This window comes from Herpailurus yagouaroundi, unplaced genomic scaffold (genome assembly GCF_014898765.1).
Source record: "Herpailurus yagouaroundi ecotype Mexico unplaced genomic scaffold, PumYag 181, whole genome shotgun sequence".
In the NCBI taxonomy this organism is placed as follows: Eukaryota; Metazoa; Chordata; class Mammalia; order Carnivora; family Felidae; genus Herpailurus; species Herpailurus yagouaroundi.
The window spans coordinates 26,853,613-26,876,577 of record NW_024412412.1 but is presented as its reverse complement, the minus strand read 5'-3'; the positions used below and the strand labels follow the sequence as shown (position 1 = coordinate 26,876,577).

The 22,965-nt window shown below is 36.7% G+C and overlaps 1 protein-coding gene across 2 annotated transcripts in view; it reads right to left on the bottom strand.

The window, feature by feature from the left end:
* Positions 1-22,965, bottom strand: part of TNKS (tankyrase) — a 215,314-nt gene that overhangs the window by 84,360 nt on the left and 107,989 nt on the right. For both annotated transcript variants that reach the window (XM_040490149.1, XM_040490150.1), the window contains exons 4-5: positions 16,744-16,780; positions 15,908-15,983 (exon numbers count right to left, since the gene is read on the bottom strand). In XM_040490149.1, coding sequence (XP_040346083.1) covers positions 15,908-15,983; positions 16,744-16,780 — 113 coding nt within the window. The remainder of the gene's footprint in view (positions 1-15,907; positions 15,984-16,743; positions 16,781-22,965) is intronic.

Sequence of the window (22,965 nt, the reverse complement as noted above, 5' to 3'; positions counted from 1 at the left end):
GCGAGATCGTGACCTGGCTGAAGTCGGACGCTTAACCGACTGCGCCACCCAGGCGCCCCTAAAAATTTAATTTCTAAATCTTGTTTTTTCCATTGAGCAAAGAAATCATGATAACCATATCTCAAGATTTAAATGCATTATTACAAATGTTCAATGCCAAAGGAATTTTAGCATTTATATTTTAACACAAACCCATACTGCTCTCTCACAAATGACTTCTGGGTACAGGGGAAAGGGTTCCTTGATCTGACAGTGCTGAGAAAGCTTTTGAAGTTCACCATTATCACACAGAACATCCCAATCTTTGTAACACCGTTCATCTCAAAAGCATAAAATATAAACATTAATTCTTAATTTCTTAAGACTGTTATTCTATTTTTATAAAGCACAAACTTTGGGACATCCTTTGAACGAGATTTTAAAACGAGATTCCAAAATACCAATACTCCAAATAATTCTCTTTTTTCTTCTTGTTTTGTCTTTGTAGAATACTTTTGCAAATAAAATACAAAAAAAGATTGCCGAAGACTGGTCCTAAAACCATTTGCCACAATCTTTTACCGTAACACTTGTCACAAAATAACATACAGTAATTATTTGTCTCCTCTAATCCACCGTGAGCTCGTAAGAACAGAGAATATATCTTAATTTTACGTTTGAAGGCTTAACATAGTCCCTTATATTTAGTAGAGTGTTAACAAAATCAAAGTTATTGTCAACTTTTGATTTACATTACTAAAAGGGAACAGAGGACATGAATGATCCAGCTTGGTGAATGAGACTTTAAATTTATGTGAGAGATTTAAACCTACATTTCAACACATGCCTGCGTGATGTTTGATGCGTTCCCTAGGAAAGAACAAAACCACAACTGTGAAGCCATGATGTAAGTTACCAGACAGCTGTCTAACCTCATGATATATAATGTATTTCAGTTTTCATTAAGATGAAGGCCCAGTTTGACCTCTATCAAATCCTCTAGACTTTCCTAGACTAGGGTGACTAGCTCATCCTGCTTTGCCCAAGATTTTTTTGATCCCAGGAAGCCCATTCATCTGAGGCAAACTGCGATGCTTGGTCACCCCACTCCAGCTTAATGCTGAATGAGTTTCTAGGTTCCTGGAGTTGTCCCAAGTCAGAAAATCGTGTGTGTGTGTGTCTGTATGTGTGTGCCTACGTGCAAGGGCACACAGGCATTCTGAATAAAGCCAGAGTTATTCCTCTGCCAAACTAGGAGAAGAATCCTATTAAAAGCTGGCTCAAGAGATAACAAAGGATACTTCTCTTTCCATTTAACAATTTCTTCAAAAGACTCAAGCGTAACCTTTTCTCAGTCCATACAAGCTCCATATACTATTCAAGTTCTTCCTTCAGCCTCTTGCTCTAGAAACAGTTACAAAAATGGCTTCATAAGATAAAAATATTATGATCTTTTCAGCACTTGAACACTCATGTAATCATCACCCAGATTCAACAACCATTAATTATTAAGACTTTGCTACCCTGGCCTCTGCCATCTATCTTTTCCTTTTCCCACTAAAGTATTCTGCAGCAAATTCAAGACATTGTAACAGTTCGCCCACACACACTTCCACAGGTATCTCTAAAAATTATGGGCATTTTCTTTCAAAACCCCCAACTTAGTACATCTAACAGAATAGGGGTATAGCCATCTATTACCCATGCCAATATTCACATTTCATCATTGGCTGAAAAAACTTCCTAACACTGGTTCACTGGATGTCAGGATCAGTACTTTTGTTCTTGTGCCATTAAGTCTCCCTAAATGTACAAGGGTCTTCTTCTCTCCTTTTTTTCTCTTTTCACCTTACGGACTTGTTGAAGAGACCTTGTTAGTTGTTGTCTTTCCTGTGTGATTATTTAACTTGCGCCTATCTAGATTTTCCTCTTTCACATGAAACTTCTTTCACAAGAATGTTTCATAGATGATATGTCATACGGTATCATATCAGGCAACATTTCATGTCTGGATATTCTACTTTTTGTGATAAGATTGCTCTGTGTACCATCAGTTTTACAGTTACTACCTCTATGAATCTGTGAATTAGAGGTATCATGGGTTTTTTTGTTTGTTTTTGAGAAAGAGAGAGAGAGAGAGAGAGAGAGGCAGAGTGGCAGAGAAAGAGAATCTTAAGCAGGCTCCATGCTCAGTACAGAGTCTGATGTGAGGCTTGATCCAAAGACCCTGGGATCATGACCTGAGCCGAAATCAAGAGTCAGAGGCTCAATCAACTGAGCCCTCCAGGCACCCCTTGCCATCTTTTTTTTTTAAATAAAGTATATATAAACAAACAGAAAATCATTACACTTAAAAATTCCAATACTTGGGGCGCCTGGGTGGCTCAGTCGGTTAAGTGTCCGACTCTGGTTCAAGTCATGATCTCACGGTTTCTGAGTTCGAGCTCCATGTCAGGCTCTGTACTGACAGCTCAGAGCCTGGAGCCTGCTTTGGATTCTGTGTCTCTCTCACTCTCTGCCCCTCCCCTGTTCACACTCTGTCTTTGTCTCTCAAAAAATAAATAATAAAAAAAAAATTTTTAATTCCAATACTTATTTCCACTTTTTTATACAAACAGACTTTCAGATATGGTTTCAAAAATGAGGAGCGCCTGGGTGGCTTGGTAGGTTAAGCATCAGACTTCGGCTCAGGTCATGATCTCACGGTCTGTGAGTTCGAGCCCCGCGTCGGGCTCTGTGCTGACAGCTCAGAGCCTGGAGCCTGTTTCAGATTCTGTGTCTCCCTCTCTCTCTGCCACTCCCCTGTTCATGCTCTGTCTCTCTCAGTCTCAAAAATAAATAAACGTTAAAAAAAATTTAAAATAAATAAATAAATAAATAAATAAACGTTAAAAAAAATTAAAAAAAATAAAAATGAGACATTACAGGGGCACTTGGGTGGCTCAGTCAGTTAAGCGCCTGACACTTGATTTTAGCTCCGGTCATGATGTCACAGTTGTGAGATAGAGCACCACACCCCATGCCCCCGTTGGCTCTGCGCTGGGCATGGAACCTCCTTAGATTCTCTCTTCCCCTCTGACTCTGCCCCTCCCTCGCTTACACTTCAGCTCTAGAACTCTCTCTCTCTCTCAAAAAAATGAGGTATTACATAAGTATTTTCTCAGTTTTAACTGGTCTCACTTATCATTTACCTTTACTCACCATTCCCTCCCCAAAAGAATTCTTTTATATGATAAAAATCATGATTCCCTCTAAAATAATATCAAGTAAAATGTCCTCAATTTCTTCCTCTAGCTCAACAAACCCCTTTCCTGTAAGTAACCATTGCTTAACTTGCACAAGTAGCATGTGAGACTTTTTTTCTATGGACATGAACATGTGTTTCTCTGAGTTCTTTTTACTGTTGTTTGGGTCACACAAATGGATCATATTACAGTCTTCTGAAGTTTGCTTTTTTTCTCTTAAAATATTAGTACATATAAGTCTAATCTTAGTCTTTGCTTAGCATTTCCATTGTGTAGCTGTATCATAATTATTCACCGGTTGTCTGTAAATAAACAGGTTGTTCCATCTCTGCTCTGGCTATCTTAACAAAAAACACCTCATTCAAACGTATCATTTGGTTAAGATAGATCAGTATTTCCCTTCTACAAATAAAATACTGTTATCAGCCATTAATATAAATTCCCAGGAAAATATAACAACACATAATTAGAGCTATTAAATTTCTTTCAGGCAGAGAGACATGATTAATCTGCTTGGTAGGAATACCTAAGAAGTTCTTTGAGACAGGGATACATAAATCAAAATCAAAACAAACTATAAGCTAGAGAATCCATATGGGCACGAGTCCATGGAAATACATATCACTGATGCCTGTCTTTTGAAGGGAGATTTAAAATAGTACCATAATGAAGATTAGACAATCTCATCCTTGAAGTTTCTCAATTCTTGGGCTATTATAAAGAGAATTTAAAAGAGAAACTATCTGGAGAATAAAAATTGATGAGCCAAAGTAGAAATAAAACTTTTTAAAAAGATATTTTATTCATACTTCTTTCAAAAACTTTGTTTCCTTTAACTTGTCTCTTCTACAGATTACACATTACTAGATCCTTCTACAGTAATGTTTTCTTTTCTAGTCTTTTCCTCTGGTCCTCTGACTCCTGGTGAATGGTTCTCTCAAGCACAGTACCTCGAGCTAAACAAAGCTAACAACATATATAGTCTTATCATAGTGGACTATGTCAGAACTATAACTCTTCTTTCTTTTTTTTTCCTTATTTCCTTATTTTGAGAGGAGAGAGAGTGTGTGAGCTGGGGAAGGGCAGAGAGAGAGAGAGAGAGAGAGAGAGAGAGAGAGAGAGAGAATCCCAAACAGGCTACGTGCTGTCAACACAGAGCCTGATGTGGGGCTCCAACTTGTGAACCACGAGAACATGACTGGCCAAAATCAAGAATTGGGCACCTAACTGACAGAGCCACCCAGAAGCCCCATGACTATGACTTTTCAAAACAGACATGATACCACTCCTAGAACTGAAGTGTTTTAACATATTAGTGTTTTTAAGTCACAGTCTCTGTAATGGGAGGAGTTGGGTGACAATAGTAATGGTTTCCTCATTGAGTTATTTTCAGGCTAAAATGAAATAGAAGACATGAAAACATTTTGAAAATACAAAGTAGTTTACCGAAAATAATAGCTAAAATCTACTGGGTACTTTCTATGTACCAAGCACTCTTCAAAATGTGTATTTACTAATTTGTATTTACTTTACACAACAATGATCAGAGCTAGAAACTATTATCTCCATATAACAAAAGGGTAAACTGAGGAAGAGGAGGATTAATACAGCAAGTTAACAGCAGAGTTGGAGATCAAAAGCAGACAGTCTTGACTTCAGAACTCTCATTCCACTTTCCTTTTTTTCCTTTGCCTGGGTGCTCAGGTTCTGCATAGCATGTTCAGAAATGGACCAGTGTGGCTGACTGCAGAAGGGTAACTGGGTAGGCAGGGGTCACGCTGGTAGTTCTGGCTACTTCAGCAGTGATCCAGGGGATACTGTGTGCGAAATCCTACCGATAACGAGAGTGTGACCATACCACTGGATGAGCACCCTGGAAATGTAGGACTTGTTAACAACAGAAGTTGTCTCAAATAGTAAGTATCAGAAGACAAGAAACAATTGAAACTAGAGAAGACAATTTACCTGCCTCTTTCCTAGGACAGGATTTTTCTGCAGATCCCTAACAGACAATCATTTGGTCTCTTGAACTAAATTCCTGAAGTTGCCTCAACTAACTGCTTTTTCCAGAATAATGTCCTGACTACCTTCCTGGTCACCCTCGGGCTGCTCAATATACCTCCCTAATGTGTGAAACCTGAAATTCAGCACTAAATCAGATGCTGGCTGATCCAAACCAGTGACAGTGAGCTCTCACTTTTTTAAGAGTGTATTCAAGCAGAGCCAGACGACAATCTGTCAGAGTTCCCATAGTGAAGATGAGAACTGTACTGGGAAGTTGGACTAGCTGTCATTTAAGTTCTTCTCCAAATAAGATTCTATGAATTCTAGATAAGCTACATGAACAGAGGTAAAATATGATTGATATTCTCCAGGCTCAGAGAGGATATTCTTCCAAAGTAACATATGTAGGCATCTTTAGGAAGGCATCGAAGGCATTTGAGAATTTGTAGAATTTATGAAATATCTTCTAAAACAAAGTTTCTGTATCTCAACTGTCTTTTATAATAAAAATTTATTTTTATATTGAAAATATAAAGGACTATCTTTAGTGTGTGTATTGGGAAGAGGAGAGGGGAAAGGAAATGAGCATACAAGAAAGAACAGGAAATCCACAGAGGAATCTTTGTGAGAATAAAGCTCTGAATGCCAACTTAATTCAATTTTAACTTAACGTTCTCATCATGGAAACTCCAAGGGGATTCTTCAACAGCCAGAAATTTGTTTTCCTCTTTTCCAGCCTCAGATTTAGCAGAATTGAAATGTATGCATGAAAATGAGTTTCTAGCTTCCTCTCATAGGGTTTGTATGGGAGGAAGAAAAAAACAGAATGCTTAGCACTCTCAGAAGGTGCAACATTAATTCTGCATTGTTTAATGAGAAACAGCTGGCAGACTTTATGGAAACCAGGTTTCATGTCTGATGCGAACCTGAGGTTTCATACCTTAAGCGGAAAAGTTTTCACACAACCCAAACCTCACATGAATCCCTTTTTACAGTTAATATTTACAGTCTTGGGTTTTTAAACCTAAACATCAAAGATTCTAACTAATGTTCAACAGATAGCTGGCTGATTCTTGAGACAGGACACAAGTCACACTGATTGGCATCTAAAGATCATTTGTGAGGGAATCGTTCCACGTTAGATCATTAGTCATTTTAACTGTGCAAACTGGGAGAAATTCCTCACAGCTCCTTCAGTGATACAGTCCTTGTTGCTTCTGACTTTGCATTTGTGAATCTGGCAGCCGAGAGCAGTCAGGAGCAGAGAGCTCTAGTTCTGTTCCCTGCCCATAGCCCCTTCCCCAATTCTAAGAGGTATTGAACCCTCTCTGAAACTAGGAGATGACTTTAATGGGCGTTTTTGTGGTATTCAGAGTAGGGTTTTATCATGTTACTATCTTCAGAAAAGGAAAACCAATATATGAAACATTTTATATTTAGAGTTTGTCTATTTTCAAATTTGCTAATTTGGCTACCCAAACAGGCATTTCAAACAGTTATGCATGGTATTCATAGTGTTTCCGAAGTTTTACTACTGATGCTATTCTTAGTAGAGAAAGATGTTTTCTTATTAGTCACTGAAAACAGTCTTTTGAAAAAAAGAATATGATGGGGATTCTTGATACTTCTTAGAAATTTTCTTTTATAATTCCAATTTAATTGAGCAAGCAAATAAATGGGTGACTATGCATGGGGCAGGGGAGGAAGGAAGGAAGATTCCTGAGCAATTATTGTATTTCTTTAAAAAAAAAAAAGTAGTGACACAAAAATAACCAGGTGTTACAGACGGACTGAGTGTTTTGTGTCCACCCCGACCCCAGCAAATTCCTATGTTGAAGCCCTAACCCTAATGTGGCAGTATTTGAAGACAGGGCCTTTAGGAGTAGTTAGATTTGGATAAGGTCACAAAGTGGGGTCCTCACAATGGGGTTGGTGCCCAAGAGCTCAATTCCTCTTTCAGCAAGAAGGCAGCTCTCCCCAAGCCAGGAGGAGAGCCCTGCTGAGAAGCTGACTATGCTGGCACCCTGACCTTGGGACTTCCCAGCCTCCATCCAGAACTATGAGAAATAAATTTCTGTTGTTTAAGTCACCAGTCTATGGTATGGCAACCTGAGCTAAGATTTCAGGTAAGCAGTACAAAAAGAATTAAAAAATTAACACTTTATATTGGTTTTGTATTATGGCCAGACCACAGTTCCTAATAATGCTAATTCAAAGCTACATACAATCTCAAAGTTCTTAAGTCCATAATTAACTCTTCACTTTTTGCTGCTTCTCATCAGGCCCGAAGTTTCTGAAATCAGACTTCTCTTTGCTCCTAAGCAAGCCTTTTTACCCACTAAGGTTCACCCTTTACTAAAAGGATTTGAGCCCTTTTCTGAATACTCTGTTAACTGAGGTTAACCGAATAGTTTAAGCCAAAGAGATCATATCAAATCATAATCATTATGGGACTATTTTTAAATGTTTTTCTCGTGTACCAATGGATACAGAAAAATATGTTAATAACACTACCCACCATCCCACTCAACTGCAGAACTAGGACATCGGCAATACCACTGAAGCTACTTTCTGTGTTTCTTCCAGAACCTATTCCCTTGCCACTCTGCCAGATGGATGTTTTTCAAGTGAATGCTGCAGTTGTAATCTAGTGTACTCTATAAAGTTTGGTTTACTTGTAGAGGCAAAAAGAGCACTTTAAACTTAGACTCTTGCCATTTGAAAAGAATACACTTAAGTGTCACTTCTGTGAAGTGGCTCCTATAATTCAAATTTTAGTAATGAATCATACTCACAGCAAAACGATTTAGTACTCACTCCTTTTCTATCCCTCGACCAGTAACCAGTCTAATGTTGAAAACTGCAGCAAACATGCTTTTTGGATGCAAGTATAGGAGAAACCAAAGTGAGGAGGAGAGTGATTAAGCAGAGCTCAAATAAACTCCTGTGTTAGCACCTGCTTTTTAACACAGGTCCCTTTCGACTAAAAATTCTCTCCTCACAGAGAGAAACAGAGCACAGTTGGCATGGGTACTAATTACCCTCACCAGTAGAAATGTCATGCTTGACAAAATAGAGACTGTTTTAGTAGAAGCGATTCCCTAATGAAAAATAAAAAAGACATTTTCAAGCCCTTATTGTTACAAAATGAATATACACAGGCATAAAGACTTTATACAATATACTCCATCATAAGTAGGCAAGAAAACTTGCTCTAAGGGATTTCTGCATTACAGCAAGACATGCATTGCTCAGCAAGATGTACTTTAAAGAAGTGATTAGATTAGATATATAATTAAACGTAAAGTGCTTGAAGAGTTCCCTGATGCATTTGACCTTCCTGTAATCCCATGTAACATCTGAACTCTGGCGCATAAAAGTTGGATATTAAAAAGTGGTATGACCTTTCATCTACCAGGCTTTGCCAAGAACAGAGGAGGATGATAAAGGCCACTAAAGGCCACCGAGAGCCAGGCATCGGCCCCCAGGTAATGCTAACACTTTCTTAAAGGGGAAAAAGGCTCTATGTAAACTTTATTCCAGATTCCAGGAGCGTCCTATCTCGTGTGACTCCATACACCTTTACATAATCCAATTCTATATTGCTGGTAATTACTACTAACTCTAATGAGAAATAAATAACAAAATACATTGTAATCTTAAAATGTTAGAGTTGAAAGGTGTTCTTTTTTTTAATGTTTATTCATTTTTGAGACAGAGAGAGACAGAGCATGAATGGGGGAGGGTCAGAGAGAGAGAGGGAGACATAGAATCGGAAGCAGGCTCCAGGCTCTGAGCTGTCAGCACAGAGCCTGATGCGGGGCTTGAACCCACAAACCATGAGACCATGACCTGATTTGAAGTCAGATGCTTAACCAACTGACCTACCCAGACACCTCTAGAGTTGAAAGGTATTTTAGAACTCATGTGTCCCAAATCCTTCATTTTATAGGCTAAAAAATGGAGAACTCAGAGGCATGACAAAATTTGCCTCATAGGAATTTTAACTTAAAAGTTAGTAATAATTTTACCTTAAAACTAGGGTCTTCTAGCTTCCAACTCCTGTTTTTTCCCCTGAGACTATGACCACAAAAGATGTACATGAAATTACTTTCTAGCACTCTGAGGGGGAAAAGAATCATAAACTGCAAGATATAATTCAAAATCATCTTTATAGCTAAAGAAATAAATATATTTGGAGATTTATCTTTAAATCTTCACGGACTCTTCCACACAGCTATGAAACAGCCGTTTTCAGTAATCTACATGAGAAAAGATGCAACCTCCTTGCCCAGCAGATAACAAGCATTGAGTTATTATTTTCTTACAGTAGGGGTATATCGGTTATCTGTTACTAGGTAACAAAACCCCCACAGCTGGTGGCTTACGCAGGTGGCTCTTCTACTCTGTGTGGCACGGGCTGGGGTGCTGAGGTGGCTGATGTCACCTGGAGGCTACTAAACAGGGAGCTCAACTGAGGTTACAAGGCCTGGGACGCCTGGACAATGAGCTGTTTGTTTAGAGGCTTCTCTGAGCTCAAGTGGGTCTCTGGCTGGAGGCCTCCGCACGGCTACCTGGGCTGCCTCATGGCATGGCAGCCGGGTTCAAAGAGGGAGGAGCATTCCAGAAGCAGGGAACTGGCAAGCGGCCAGGATACCTCAGGGGCTAGTCCCGGAAGAGGCAGAGCAATCCTTCTGCTTCATTTTATGCATCCAAGCAGTCCCGGGTTTAGCTCAAAGTCAGCGTAAGAAGGAACTCGGCCAAAGCATAAATAATGAGAGGCACGGTTTCACTGAGGGGTCTTCAGAGTAATAATCTACCATATAAAGGCTGTTTAAATCCTGGTCAAACCTGATATTTGGTGGAGACTTACAGTGAGGGAGGGAGCTGTTAAACAAGAATACGGAGAAATTCTATACTACAATACGACAAAGGTATACAACCCTAAGCACTCCCATATAAATACAAAAGAAAGTTCTCTGTGCTTCACTGGATGTGCTCTATGCAATTCAAATGAATACTGTGGCATTATTTTCAGCCAGATATTAATTTTTCACAAATATAGTCTTAAAATGATTATAGAGAGCTCAAAAACATATTTCTGAATTTACAAACTGTTAATATAAACAAATTTATTTATTAAGTGTGAGGTTTTCGGAGGGTGGTGAAGACGGAGCTCCTAAAGAATTAATTCAATCATATGCTTTGTAGATTACCTGGTAATGTACAATATCCAAATGATATCTGGGACTGAGCTTGGATAATAAAGACAATTTCTGTGGTGGAGTGGAGAATGTTGGGATACTCAAAACTATATATATGTCCATTCTAAATATGTCCAAAGTCTTCAAAAAATGTTTCAAAGGAGTAGGGATCTAATTTACTGATGTTCTACTAAGTTACTACTAAGTTACTACGATGGCATAACTTCATCCTCTCAACTACCTTGTGGAATGAGTAGGATTATCTCCATTACACATGAGTACATTGAAAACTACAGAGCCATAGTCACACTTAGAAAGTGCAACAGCAGAGAAGAGAACCCAATCTGTCCGACCTTACAGCCTATTTGCTCTTTCTTTTTAAAAAAATTTTTTTTGATGTTTATTTACTTTTGAGAGAGAGAGAGAGAGAGAGAGAGAGAGAGAGAGAGAGAAAGAGACAGAGCTCGAGAGGGGAAGGGCCAGAAAGAGAGGGAGACACAGAATCTGAAGCAGGCTCCAGGCTCCGAGCTGTCAGCACACAGCCCGACGTGGGGCTCGAACTCACGGACCGCAAGATCATGACCTGAGCCAAAGTCAGATGCTTAACCGACTGAGCCACCCAGGCGTCCCCCCCCCTTTTTTTTTTAATGTTTATTTATTTTTCAGAGAGAGAGAGAGAGAGAGACAGAGAGAGAGAGGGGAAGGGCCAGAGAGAGAGAGAGGGTAGTTTTGCTCTTTCAACTAAATAATTTTTTTTATGGTATCTTCAAGGGATGGCATTAAATTCTACTTTATTTCTGACTGATCACTATTAAAAAATAGTTTTTAAACACTTTACTTTTCTCTGTTTCCAGAATATTTCTCCTTATTAACTGTTTTATGGAGGCAAACATTTACACAGTAGAAATGTGACATTTAAAGATATCCTTCAGTTAATCTTTCTGAGTTTAAATCATGCTCCTCCAACTGCCTGTTCATCTATATCTGTGGTTTCTTAGAAGAGGATCCATGTCTAAAAACCAATGCTTTAAAATAAAAGTCCCCCCCCCCAACAAAACCCACCCACCTTAAATCTACACTTTATAATTGTACCACAGCAAAAGGAATCATACATTTTTTTAAGAGGATTAACTTCAACATACTGGATAATGTCTCCTTTTTTTTTTTTAAGCTTATTTATCTTGAGAGAGAGGGAGAAAAGGCACGAGCAGGGGAGAGGCAGAGAGAGAGGAGAGAAGGAGAATCGAAAGCAGGCTCCACACTGCCAGTGCAGAGCCCGATGTGGGGCTTGAACTCACAAACTGTGAGATCATGACCTGAGATGAAGTCAGATGCCTAAGAGACTGAGTCACCTCGGCGCCCCACAAAGGAGGCCACAAGGGAGCATGACCTTTTTTTTTTTTAATGTTTCATACTGGAGGATGTCTTAATCATTCTATAAGTTGTCGAGTTCCTTGTGAACCATTACCGTTAAACACATATTTCTCTCCCATGACACTTGGCACAGTGACCTATACGCTGTAAGTACTAAGTGCTGGCCTAATGGGTGAAAGGAGCACAAAGAAACCTGAAATACCAGAAATTATATTGAATACTTTATAAAAATAAATTACCAGTCAAATATTAGTTACTTTCATTATTTGGTGACAGACAATCATAGCAGCATTAGGCACCATACATGCATGCAAAGATATATATTCCTATTTAGGAATACATACAGTAATGCTCAACTCTATTCCCTTGTTATGAGGAGGAGATGAATGTAGGACATTTATTTTGGAAGGGGATAGGCAGACGAGAAAGGGAAATGATACAAGGAAGGACCAAAGAGAACTCTGAAGAGGGCTGAGTATGGGAATAATTTGAGATGTATTCAAATATTTTTTATTCATTGTCTAAAAGTATCCGTATGAGAATTAATACTGAAAAACAAGAGACCACGGCCACCTTAAAGTTACAAGTAAACAATTATTTGGCTAATTGCTAATAAAACACCTCCACAGAAAATACTGTAAAGGGAGATTAAAGAACAACAAATCTAAGCTTGAAAACCTAGGAAAAAAGAATTCTAGAAAGGGAACAGTATCTAGTTGTGTTTCACTGTAGTTCAAAATAAGGAATTGTAGAATGTTCTGTCTAGTCATAATGGGTAGGAGATTGAAGAGTAAGTTATACCTATGCCCCTATGTTTCTAAAGTGGCCATCATTTGAACGTGTATGTAAGTGTATAAAAGTGGCATTTTAGAACAAAAAATTACAAAAAAAATTTTGTCGTTGATTTTTGGGGAAAAAAACAACTGGAAATTTCTAGAGTAGCTAAGCTCCACTTTGATTTACATGAAAAATAAAAGCATAAATAACAACATAAATTACTTAAAACCTTATTGGTACTTCACTATTTTCAGAATTCTACAGGTTAGAAAAACAAATGTCTATGGGAAATAAAAACACAAACGACTCGTATATTACCTAATTAGATAATCACCAAGTGACAGTATAGAATTAAGAGGCTTTTGAAAAGTTACATTGTCATTGTATAACCCCATGTACTGCATTAAAGAGGAATGCTGTAGTCTAAAACCCCCGCATATATCCAAGGCAAATTCTCCACCTACCAGTTAACGTATAAGGAACATTTCTTTTCTAAAAACATTATGAAATTGACATTTCCATGGGCTTTTTAAATTTACAAACCAGGAATCATAGTAAAAACAGAGACAGGCAAGGATTCAGTTAAGCATTAATACAGTCATTTAGAAACCCGCTAAAAATAAGTTTGATTCAGTATTGTGCTCTAACATGCAAATTCAAGAAATAAAACTTTATATACCTAACTTACTATATATGTAAAGTACCTTTATCCTTTTATTGTTAATATACAATCTAATTTCCTAATTGTAGATAAACACAGGCAAATGGCCTGAAAAAATACTAAATACCTAAGACAGACTTGTAATTTCACAGCTAGATTTCCTTACACATTTTCTTGACACCAATAACAAGAAAACAAAAGATACTGTCATAACTAAAGGACCTTATCCCAATCTCCATCAGCACCCAGAATATTTGCCACTTTATGGCTTTACCGTAGCTGGCACATTTAATAAAAACTATTCTGTGCCATAAATAAGGGTAATATGTAAATATGAATATAATTAAATTTTAATTATGAAATTTTATTTACATTTTGCATACTGATGAACAATTGTGACTGATTTTTTATGTTATATGCATAGCACGAAAACCTAATAAATGCTTACATCTAATTTTCTTTTTCTATCTAATTTGAGCAAACTAATAATCTAAAAAAGTATAGGAGCCCATTTTGGAGAATTATTACATTATTTATATGGTATGAATCCTACAGCAAAATCACAATGTATGAAACACGTTCTTAACAATGTTCTATACATTAAAATATAGCTTTCCTTCATGATATAATAAATCAAAAATAAATTAGTAAAATAATACTAGTAATAACATATAATAATGGAAAATATAAAATCTTCTATTCACACACTTCTGAGTTCATTTTCTAAATGGAAAAGAGCACAGATGATTTTTAAGTCAGAGGATAAAATTATGTTTATTAGGGAGCATAGTCATATCCTAAGATTCTGGCTACCTGCAAGGTACCAGGGCTTGGTCCAGGGCAAAATACAAAGAGCTAATGGATGAATAGAGGAAAAAACTCTGTGGTAAATGCCATCCATAGAATAATACAGAAAGGGAGCCCCAGGAATTTGGGTAAGGAATACACTGGTTCCAGCTAAAGGAATGAGGGAAGTGTATTCTCCTTTGGGGAGAAGGGAAAAATAAAGGAGTTTATATAGTTAGGCAGGGAGTGAGGCAGGGAGAAGAGGTAATTTGTTAATTATCAGTGTTCGTGCTCCTTAATTATTATGACTTATTGAGCTACAAATGGGGCTGGTAAGGTATAAGGCTGATGATGGGAGAATGAGGCTGGAATAGAAATCGGCTCCTGCTAGAGCCATCTCACATAAAGTCTGTAATATTAAAACGACTATGGAAACTGAAGCAGGCTGGGCTCTAGACGAGCTCTACCTAAAGACAGAGCTACACTCACCATAGTTCAGAAGGCCCTCTTATGCACACTGATAAAAGTCACTTTATTTACTGAGAGGATCCAAACAAAATCTGGAGCTCCAAGTAACTCAAGAATGTTAAAATCCCCAAAGCAACTTCAAAATTGAAGGGAAAAAATGAGCAGTTATCATTTAAAACCGTCTCCCAAAAGTCATTACAAATACTGAGTAAATCTCTGCTAGTTTATAGCTTGATATATGTATAATAATTTAACCTTCCATTAAAGTAGAAGTCTGTCCCCAGATTATCCAGAGAAACTGAATGCTCAATAGGCCACATGAAATAATATACAAACCACCTATAATAACAAATAAGATATATTCTGTGGAGAGGATTCGGTTCCTTGCCACTATTATATGGGTTTCATTGGAATGGAAAAATGTGTAGAGGCACTATAAAGACACTATATATATCTAAGGGGTGTACCGTCCATCCTGATATTTCCCATAGCACATTTTCACTATAAAATAATTTAAAAAAAACTAATTCTTTAAATATTAGACACAAATGATGTTCCTCAATATTCACAGTGTAACTTCAAAAATATTTTACATTTTTAAAATACAAAAGTTACCCTTAATCATTAAAATATGAGCTGTCATTTTAACCAAGGCTTTACAATACAGAGTGTTTTATTTTTCAATATCTATTAGGCAAATCCCTGCAAAACTTTGCAGTCAATTACCAAAGGCTGTGAAGGGATACATTTCGGCCCATACTCGGCAAGAATGCAGAGATGTAACGAAGACTCAGCTGTACATTTATACATACCTTACATTTGTAGCAACTGTAAATTAATGCAGAATATCTCTCTCGTCTTTAGTCTATTTTCTTTCAACATACCATGATAAAAACTTAGCCAATAATAAAAAAAAAAAAACAAGCAAAAAAGCAGTGCTGTTACATATCTAAAAACTGTTAGCATTTTCTCAGCTTTAAATGGAAAAAGTGTTGGTATCTAGCAAGCAAATCTTCCGCTGCCAAATAGGAGATCAAAAATGCAAATATCCAAACAAAGACAGGTAAAAATAGGACATAAACAAATATTTCCAATTTCCAAGATCATACATAAAAAATAATATATGTTGCTATAATTTTAATCACCGACAAAGCTGCAGTTCTATTTAACAAACAACTTTCAGTGTCTGACATTTAAGAGGAAAGGCTTTAAAACCCATGCTTCACCAGTTCTATGAATATGTCACAACTGCCAATAACAGATACAGCAGCATTTCATTTTATGGTGAAAAGATGCCAGTAAAAATAGTTGTATGTACATATATGTGTGTATACACATATATGCCGACTTCAAAAATTTTCAGTATAAAGCAAGAAGAAATTGTTGAAGGGGGATATTAAAGAACTTACCTTTCGCCCATCACTTGCATGGCAATTCACATTTAGAGGAGTCAGTAAAGCCATTAGTTTTTCTTCATTACCACTCCTGTAAAAAGGTAGTAAGTCAATTCCTATGATATTATAGAGCTTCTTATGAACATTTATGGATATTTTTCAGAAGAGTGGAAAATAATATAGGCTTGCTTTGATTTCCTGTATATGGTTCTCAATGACTCTCTTTTGGTAGACTGAATTAAATCAACACATTCCTAATTAATTCCTGTGAATCATCATACAGCGGTACATCTTGGATAGTACATCTTTCTACATTTTTAATGGTTTTATTTATCTGCATCAAGTCACCTTCTTAATTACAAACAAACTTTATTTTGATAAGTGCTCTAAAACACTGGGCTTAAAAATACATACAAAATGATGAACAAAGCTAACTAATTAAATTATAAATGACCAAGAACAAAAGAAAATGGATGAGAATTTTAACATTTACTTTATACTCCCCAGACAAGCTTTGCTAGAAAAATTTTCTGAGAAAAATGAAGAGATAGGTTTTTAAATACTCCACGAAGATCATCCGAAAAGCTGGGCAACTAAGGTCTGCAGGTACCCTGAGAAATGTTCCAAATAAAATTAACCTTGTAATCTTTGCCATGTTGCACAACTCTATCATTTAATAAACATCATGTAAAACAAAGTATATAGAGATTGAGTATAGGGTCTCAGCCGCATTATCACGTAAAATCCAAGCGAGACAATAACATGTTATAATTTTTATAGTCCTCCACCTGCCCTCCCCCTTTTCTCCCTTACATGCATTATACTCACTTAAAATGAATGGAATCACTTACCTAGCAGCTTCTAGGAGTTCGTCTTTCTTGTATTCACCTAGATGATTGCAAAATATCATGCTGTTAGCATTTGGCAGAAGACAGATTAAGAAATGCAGTAGGCAGCAAATAGAGAATTAAATAGAGAAGAACAGAAAAAGAGAGTCCACACCCCGCTGGGTGATGGAGCCGTGACGTTAGCCAGCTTGTGAAGGCAGCATCACCAGTGCCTTGGAGACGGGCAGCAAATTGACGCAGCTTCTTGTCCAATCCTCAGATGAAATAGCTTTCTTCAGACAACCAATGAATGCTAAATCTCGTGTCCAGAAACACATTCCCTCTGATAACAGCATGCCAGCTGAAGACAATGTCCCCTCCCCCCTTTCCTATTCAGGCTGTCACAGTATACTTGTGAAGCATAATACATTCTGAGACAAAAGCAAAATAATGTGGCTCTTTAAAGGTACAAATTACTAGCCTTCAAAAAAAAACCTCAGTTTTATTTGTAATGACATGGAAAGTTTTTTTTTTTTAATTAATTACCGTTGCTGAGCATTATAGCAGTAGAAAAAAACACATCAGCATCATGAAGCTTTTGCCTCAATAGGGTAGGTCTGTAGACTAGAAATACGTGAACTCCGTACCAAATGCTACGAACCTCTTGGAGGCAGTGCTCCAAAAACCCAAACAGTGAATACAGTCTTAGATGACAAAAATATTCTAGCATGCTGCAATCTTCAGACTTTACACAAATTCAATACCAAATTTTAGTAAACAAGAAACCCTTAAAATTATTTTTAAAAAGGAGGCTGGGGTCTCTGAGAGTAAGCAGATAGCCAACTATTGAGATGTGGACAATTTTGCTCCCTTCTATTTTTTAAAAATATCGTAGACTGAAAAATAGGTATATAATTTCAAACCTTTGATACACATTCCTTAGAGTATGCAAGATCTAACAAACAAGGCTGCTTTTGCAAACTCAGTTGAAGGACAAAGAATTTTAACAATACAGTGTTTGTTTATTCAATAAATAAAAAGAAGAGCCAGGACTATGATTCAGCTATAATGTGCTGAGTCAGTTTGCTATATCATTAGAGAAATAATTATACAAAATGTCTAAGCAAATAATTACATGAAAGCAAATATTAACCATACATAGAAGAAATAAAATTTTAGATTAAATGAAAATGTTACAATTCTATTAAGAAATAAGCTTAAATTATTTTAAACATCTTATCATTTATAAATATGGATTTCTTTGCATTTTGTTTCTGTTTTGTAACAGAATGCAGAATACTGATGCAAATACTCAAAAGACACCTAAGGACAACCAAGTACACGCTTAAATTCTATAGCCCATCACTGGCAAATATTCTTTTGGTTCAAACTTTGTCTTGCTTCTCATATTAAGATTACATTAAAATCTAGAAACTGTAAACAGTTATTTTCAAATAAGGAAGAAGTTATTAAATATCTATTCCCTCCTAAGGAAATTTTATATACCACTAAAGTCACAGATTCAACAATCTACATGGATAAGCTAGAATGCATCATTCATCATAGAGTTGGTCTTTCCAATTTCCCATATATTGTGTTCCACATTCTTTGGCTAATTGACAGTGTTAAGATTTATATTACTGTATCTCCTAGCCAATAGGTTCTTGTCTTCCCAAAGCCAAAGACCTACCTTTACTACACATTTTAGGTGGCAATATGGAAGTGAGTGAGTCAATTTAAAAGCTCGTTGTGAGGAATATGACATAAACCATACTCTCAGATGTCTTAAGGATCAGGGGCAAAGTAAGTCAAATTATGAGATTATCTCTAGAAGTCATTCAGTCAGTCAACAAACATTTATTTGAAAATGCCAGATTCAGACCCACAAAAGACCCCAGTATCATCTCTGAACTCAAGGAGTATTGGTCTCTTAAGTGAGCCAGACAAACATAAGGTCCCAGTAGAGTATGAAAAGAATCTTGTGAAAGTCATAAACAGCTTAAAGGCTGGTCTGACTGAGATTAGTAAGAGGCAGGGTAATTGTGGCCCAAGGAAGGTTTCCTGGAAGAAGGGAAATGTACGCAGAGTTTTGAAGGAAGAGCAAGCAATTCTCAGGTAAAATGAAAAAAGGGTGAAGGAGAAGCAGGCAACCAGTGTAAAACAGAAACAAAAATCAATAGGAAGGGAAACAGTAGCTCTGTAAGTCTGAAACCACACTCACACTGCAGGGGAATGGGTAGGGAAGGAACAGATCACGAAGGGCTCTCTAAGAAGTTTGAACTTTACTTCAAAAATAATGAGGAAATATGGAAATATCTCAACAAGAGGAGTACGAAGTATATTTAAAGACCTGTAAGTTTTGTAATAATATAAAATATCTCCAGACTCTACTTCTGTGAGCTGTTGTCGGGGAGAAAAGTTGCCCAAGAGGTAGGGGGTGGGGAGGGACAATGAATTCTGACATAGTTTATGTTTTGGGGCCAGTGTAAATTCCCTGATTGACGGTCACAACACATGAAAATTGGGAATTGAAGTAGCTACTATTGAAAGCTGAGTCGTAGTGAAACAAGACTCTAATAAGCTAGATAATAAGAGTGCAAAGTATTTAGGATTTTCAAAGTTCAAATCAGTCTACCCACATAAACTTCTCATCAAGTATTGCTTATGAATGTTTTCTCCAAAAGGCGCATTTTTTTTTTTTTTTTTTTTTTTTTTTACAAAAAGGTTATTCCTGCATGGATAAGATGATAATAAACCAAAGCTCTCTAAAGGAACCGTATAAGTGCACCCGACAGAGTCAGGCACAGGTATTACAAATGACTTTCTACTTTTACTTTTAGAGGCTCTAGTACTTTAATCAGCTTTTCTGCAATACATTCCAACATCCACTATCTGGTGCCCAAGGACCATAATCCATAAACAGCTGAAGCTGTTTTTCAAATGCTACATCTCAGGAACAACGAGCAGTGAATTTAGAATCCCTTGTACATTCTGACAACAAATCTGAGCTACTTACTTACCAGCCAAACCACTGGTTTGGTGTCATTTTTGCAAAGAATCTGAGAACATTCTGGCTGGGACTATATGGTGCTCTATGGAGCATTTATATTCTTTAATAACATCCAGATAAAGGCTAGCAATAGATCAGCCGGAAAGGAAACTAGGCAATTACAGTCAAGATAATAGCAGCCAGGAATGCTGAAAACAGAGAGCTTAAAATATTTTTCTTTGATTAGAATAAAATAAGTGGGATTAAAAAAATAAGCAAGCCACAAAGTTTACTTTTCAAAGTCTGAACTGCTTTTTCTTTTTAGTACACTAATGTCAGGATATATGTAAAAATAAATACACACACACACACAAACAAGTATACACACACAGGAGGTGTGAGTCAATGTGTTAAAAAGAAAGGTTTAAAAAAAGGTTAAAAAAATAGGTTAAAAATGAAACTCCCCTTTTATTTCTCTGAGGTAGTTAGAAAAAAAAACTTCTCTTTTCACTTAGTATGAAGGCAAAATTACCTTTTGAATAAAAATGAAGACAACTTACATCAATAAATAGGAGTCATAATTATTGACTTATCTCAATTTCGACATTTAAAAGCGCTTTTGCCTCTTTCTTTAGCAAGTGAAAGAATCAAAGGAGACTTAGTTTTGTAAAAATGAGTCATTTGGCTTTGTTGAGGGGAAATAGCACGGAAAGATTATGAACACAGAATCACAAATTCTTAGAGCAATGAGGGACCAAAAAAGAATTACGACTTTTGTCTACTTTGAAGCCATTCACAATATGTGCCTGTGGGAACATCTTCGTAGATGCAATGAGGGAAATGAATTTGAAAGTCACCTTTCTGCTGTCACCTCACCTCCAATTTCAGAATTGTTCTCCTAAGGGATCATCTGCAACATATTCATTTACAGTTAATGAAACTGACACCGAGGCAGTCAAATGAATTGTCTAAGGTTTTACTGAACATTATTCATGATCAGCCAGGCCCTGAAAAAAGCTAATATGTAAGCACAAACTAACCAAGCCTGAGCTCTACAAGATGTAAACCAAAGAGTAACAAAACAGTAATGGCAATAAAACAATTTTAAAAATAGTTAACAATAACTAGCTTTAAATAGGTTAAACCTATTTATATTATTTAAGCTAAATAGTTCCATCAAAACCATTTTAAAGCATTAGAACTCTCATATGAGCTTGTAAACACGGGCAAAAAAAAAAAAAGTATACAGGGCTTAACCTTTTTAGTTTGTTTTATCATTTTGGACCAAGGGAGTAGGAATGAGAAAAATTCATTCCAGGTCTATTCAAATGATCAATGCTTTCTGCATTTCCATTAACATGCTTAATTCCTCCTGCTTTAGATACCTCAAGGGAAGGGCTATGTAAAGACTTTAATCAATCATCTCAGTTATCAGGTGTAGGGACCCTTGCGCTGCTGAGTGCTAAATAGTACCATGAATTGATAATTCTTACAGAGATACTTTCTCATCAAGGTACCAGCAAATATAAGAGATTAACTGATTCTTGTAGCTAAAATGACAGCCTACACGGGGAATAAAACATTAATTTAGGTGACAAACTCCATTGTATTTTCACTAATAGCTTTGAAAATTCAGAACTAACTATGTAGCTGTGGAAGGAATTTTCATTAAAGCACTGGGAAATAATCTCATCTCGAGAAGCTTAAAGCTACAGGTCTTCCACCAAAAGCAATTTGCAGATAGACTGGTATTCTACTTTAATAAACAATGGCTCCAGGAGTTCTTGAATTCTTTTTTCTCTCTGAAATCTTTCCTAAATATTTTCAGGACAACTGGAGAAAAACTACGACGTTGTAAGAGCTCCCCACGCCTTCCTCCTACTTCTGAATCTTATCAGTCTTCCCACTCATTCTGATCCTGGAGTCAAAGTCCATACCACTAATTAAGTCTAGAATCATGGTCAAACTACACACTCCACCTCCATTCTAAACACAGAATAATGTGGGGCTTTCAAATTCCAGGCTTGAACAGAGAATTGTTCTAGTGGAGATCCTTTTATTTTCTTTTGCTTCCTACAACTCGGACCTTTTAATTAGTCAACATTAGCTAACATTAAACATCGCCTGCACTACCACACCAAAGTCCATACCAAAGGTCCATACCAGAGGACCTCAAAGCCGTGCTGTCCTATACAGTACACGGCACTCTCTCATAGCTATTTACTTTCACGGACATTCACATTATACAAAAACAAAAACTGTTCATCAGTTGCACTAGCCTTATTTCAAGTTTTTCAATAGGCACATGTGGCTATTGTCTCCTCCAGCAGACGGTGCAGAGAGAACATTAGAACAGTTAAACATTTTTTGGACCATGCTACTCTAGGGTTTTTATTGACTATTTAAGAAGTCATCTTAAAAAAACAAAAAAGAAGTCATCTTTTACTTTAATAAGCTACTTTCCATATTATTCTTACTATTAATTTGTCAATGCCAAAACTCTGTAAACTTTTTTTCCCCTATTAAATATTAAACAACTTCTTCATCAGTATGAAATATAGGGGAAGACACTGAACTGTATGATAAAAGATCTGGAGTGGATTCTACCTCTGCCATCAATTTACTTGTGTGACCTCGGGAAAGTCACTCTATATTCTAGGGACCTTCTTCTATTTTATTGCCATCTGGAAAGGGAAGGTGAAGGGTTCAATGATTTTGGGTTTCAGCTGTAAAATTCTCATCCTGTATTTGATTCTCAATATTGCTCAGCTCTTTTTCTAATACAATTTTAATGTTGCTCCAAACAAACTTTAAGGAAAAACATAAATTATGTGGGAAACAAAATCTCTACTGAACTGTTATAAAACGTACTACACCTGCGAATTACAGAATAAGTGGTAAAGCAATTTTAGTCAACCTATACCATTTACTTAGTTGGTTCTATATTTTGGTGACACTCTAACAGAAGTTAAATGAAAATAGCTCTTTCAGAAGAAAGTGGTGATCTGTAGAATTCTGATATTTAATTATAGATATTTCTATTTTGTTGGTAAGATTTTTTTTAAGGAAAAGTTCATCTAAGCATTGAACTAGATATAAACCAAAAGATTATTTGAGAATTTTCCAATTCTTTGAGAAACTGGAAGTGTCCCACTCCCTGCAAAAAAAGAAAAATCAATTTTCTTTTAAAGAGATTTTTTTTTTCAACGTTTATTTATTTTTGGGACAGAGAGAGACAGAGCATGAACGGGGGAGGG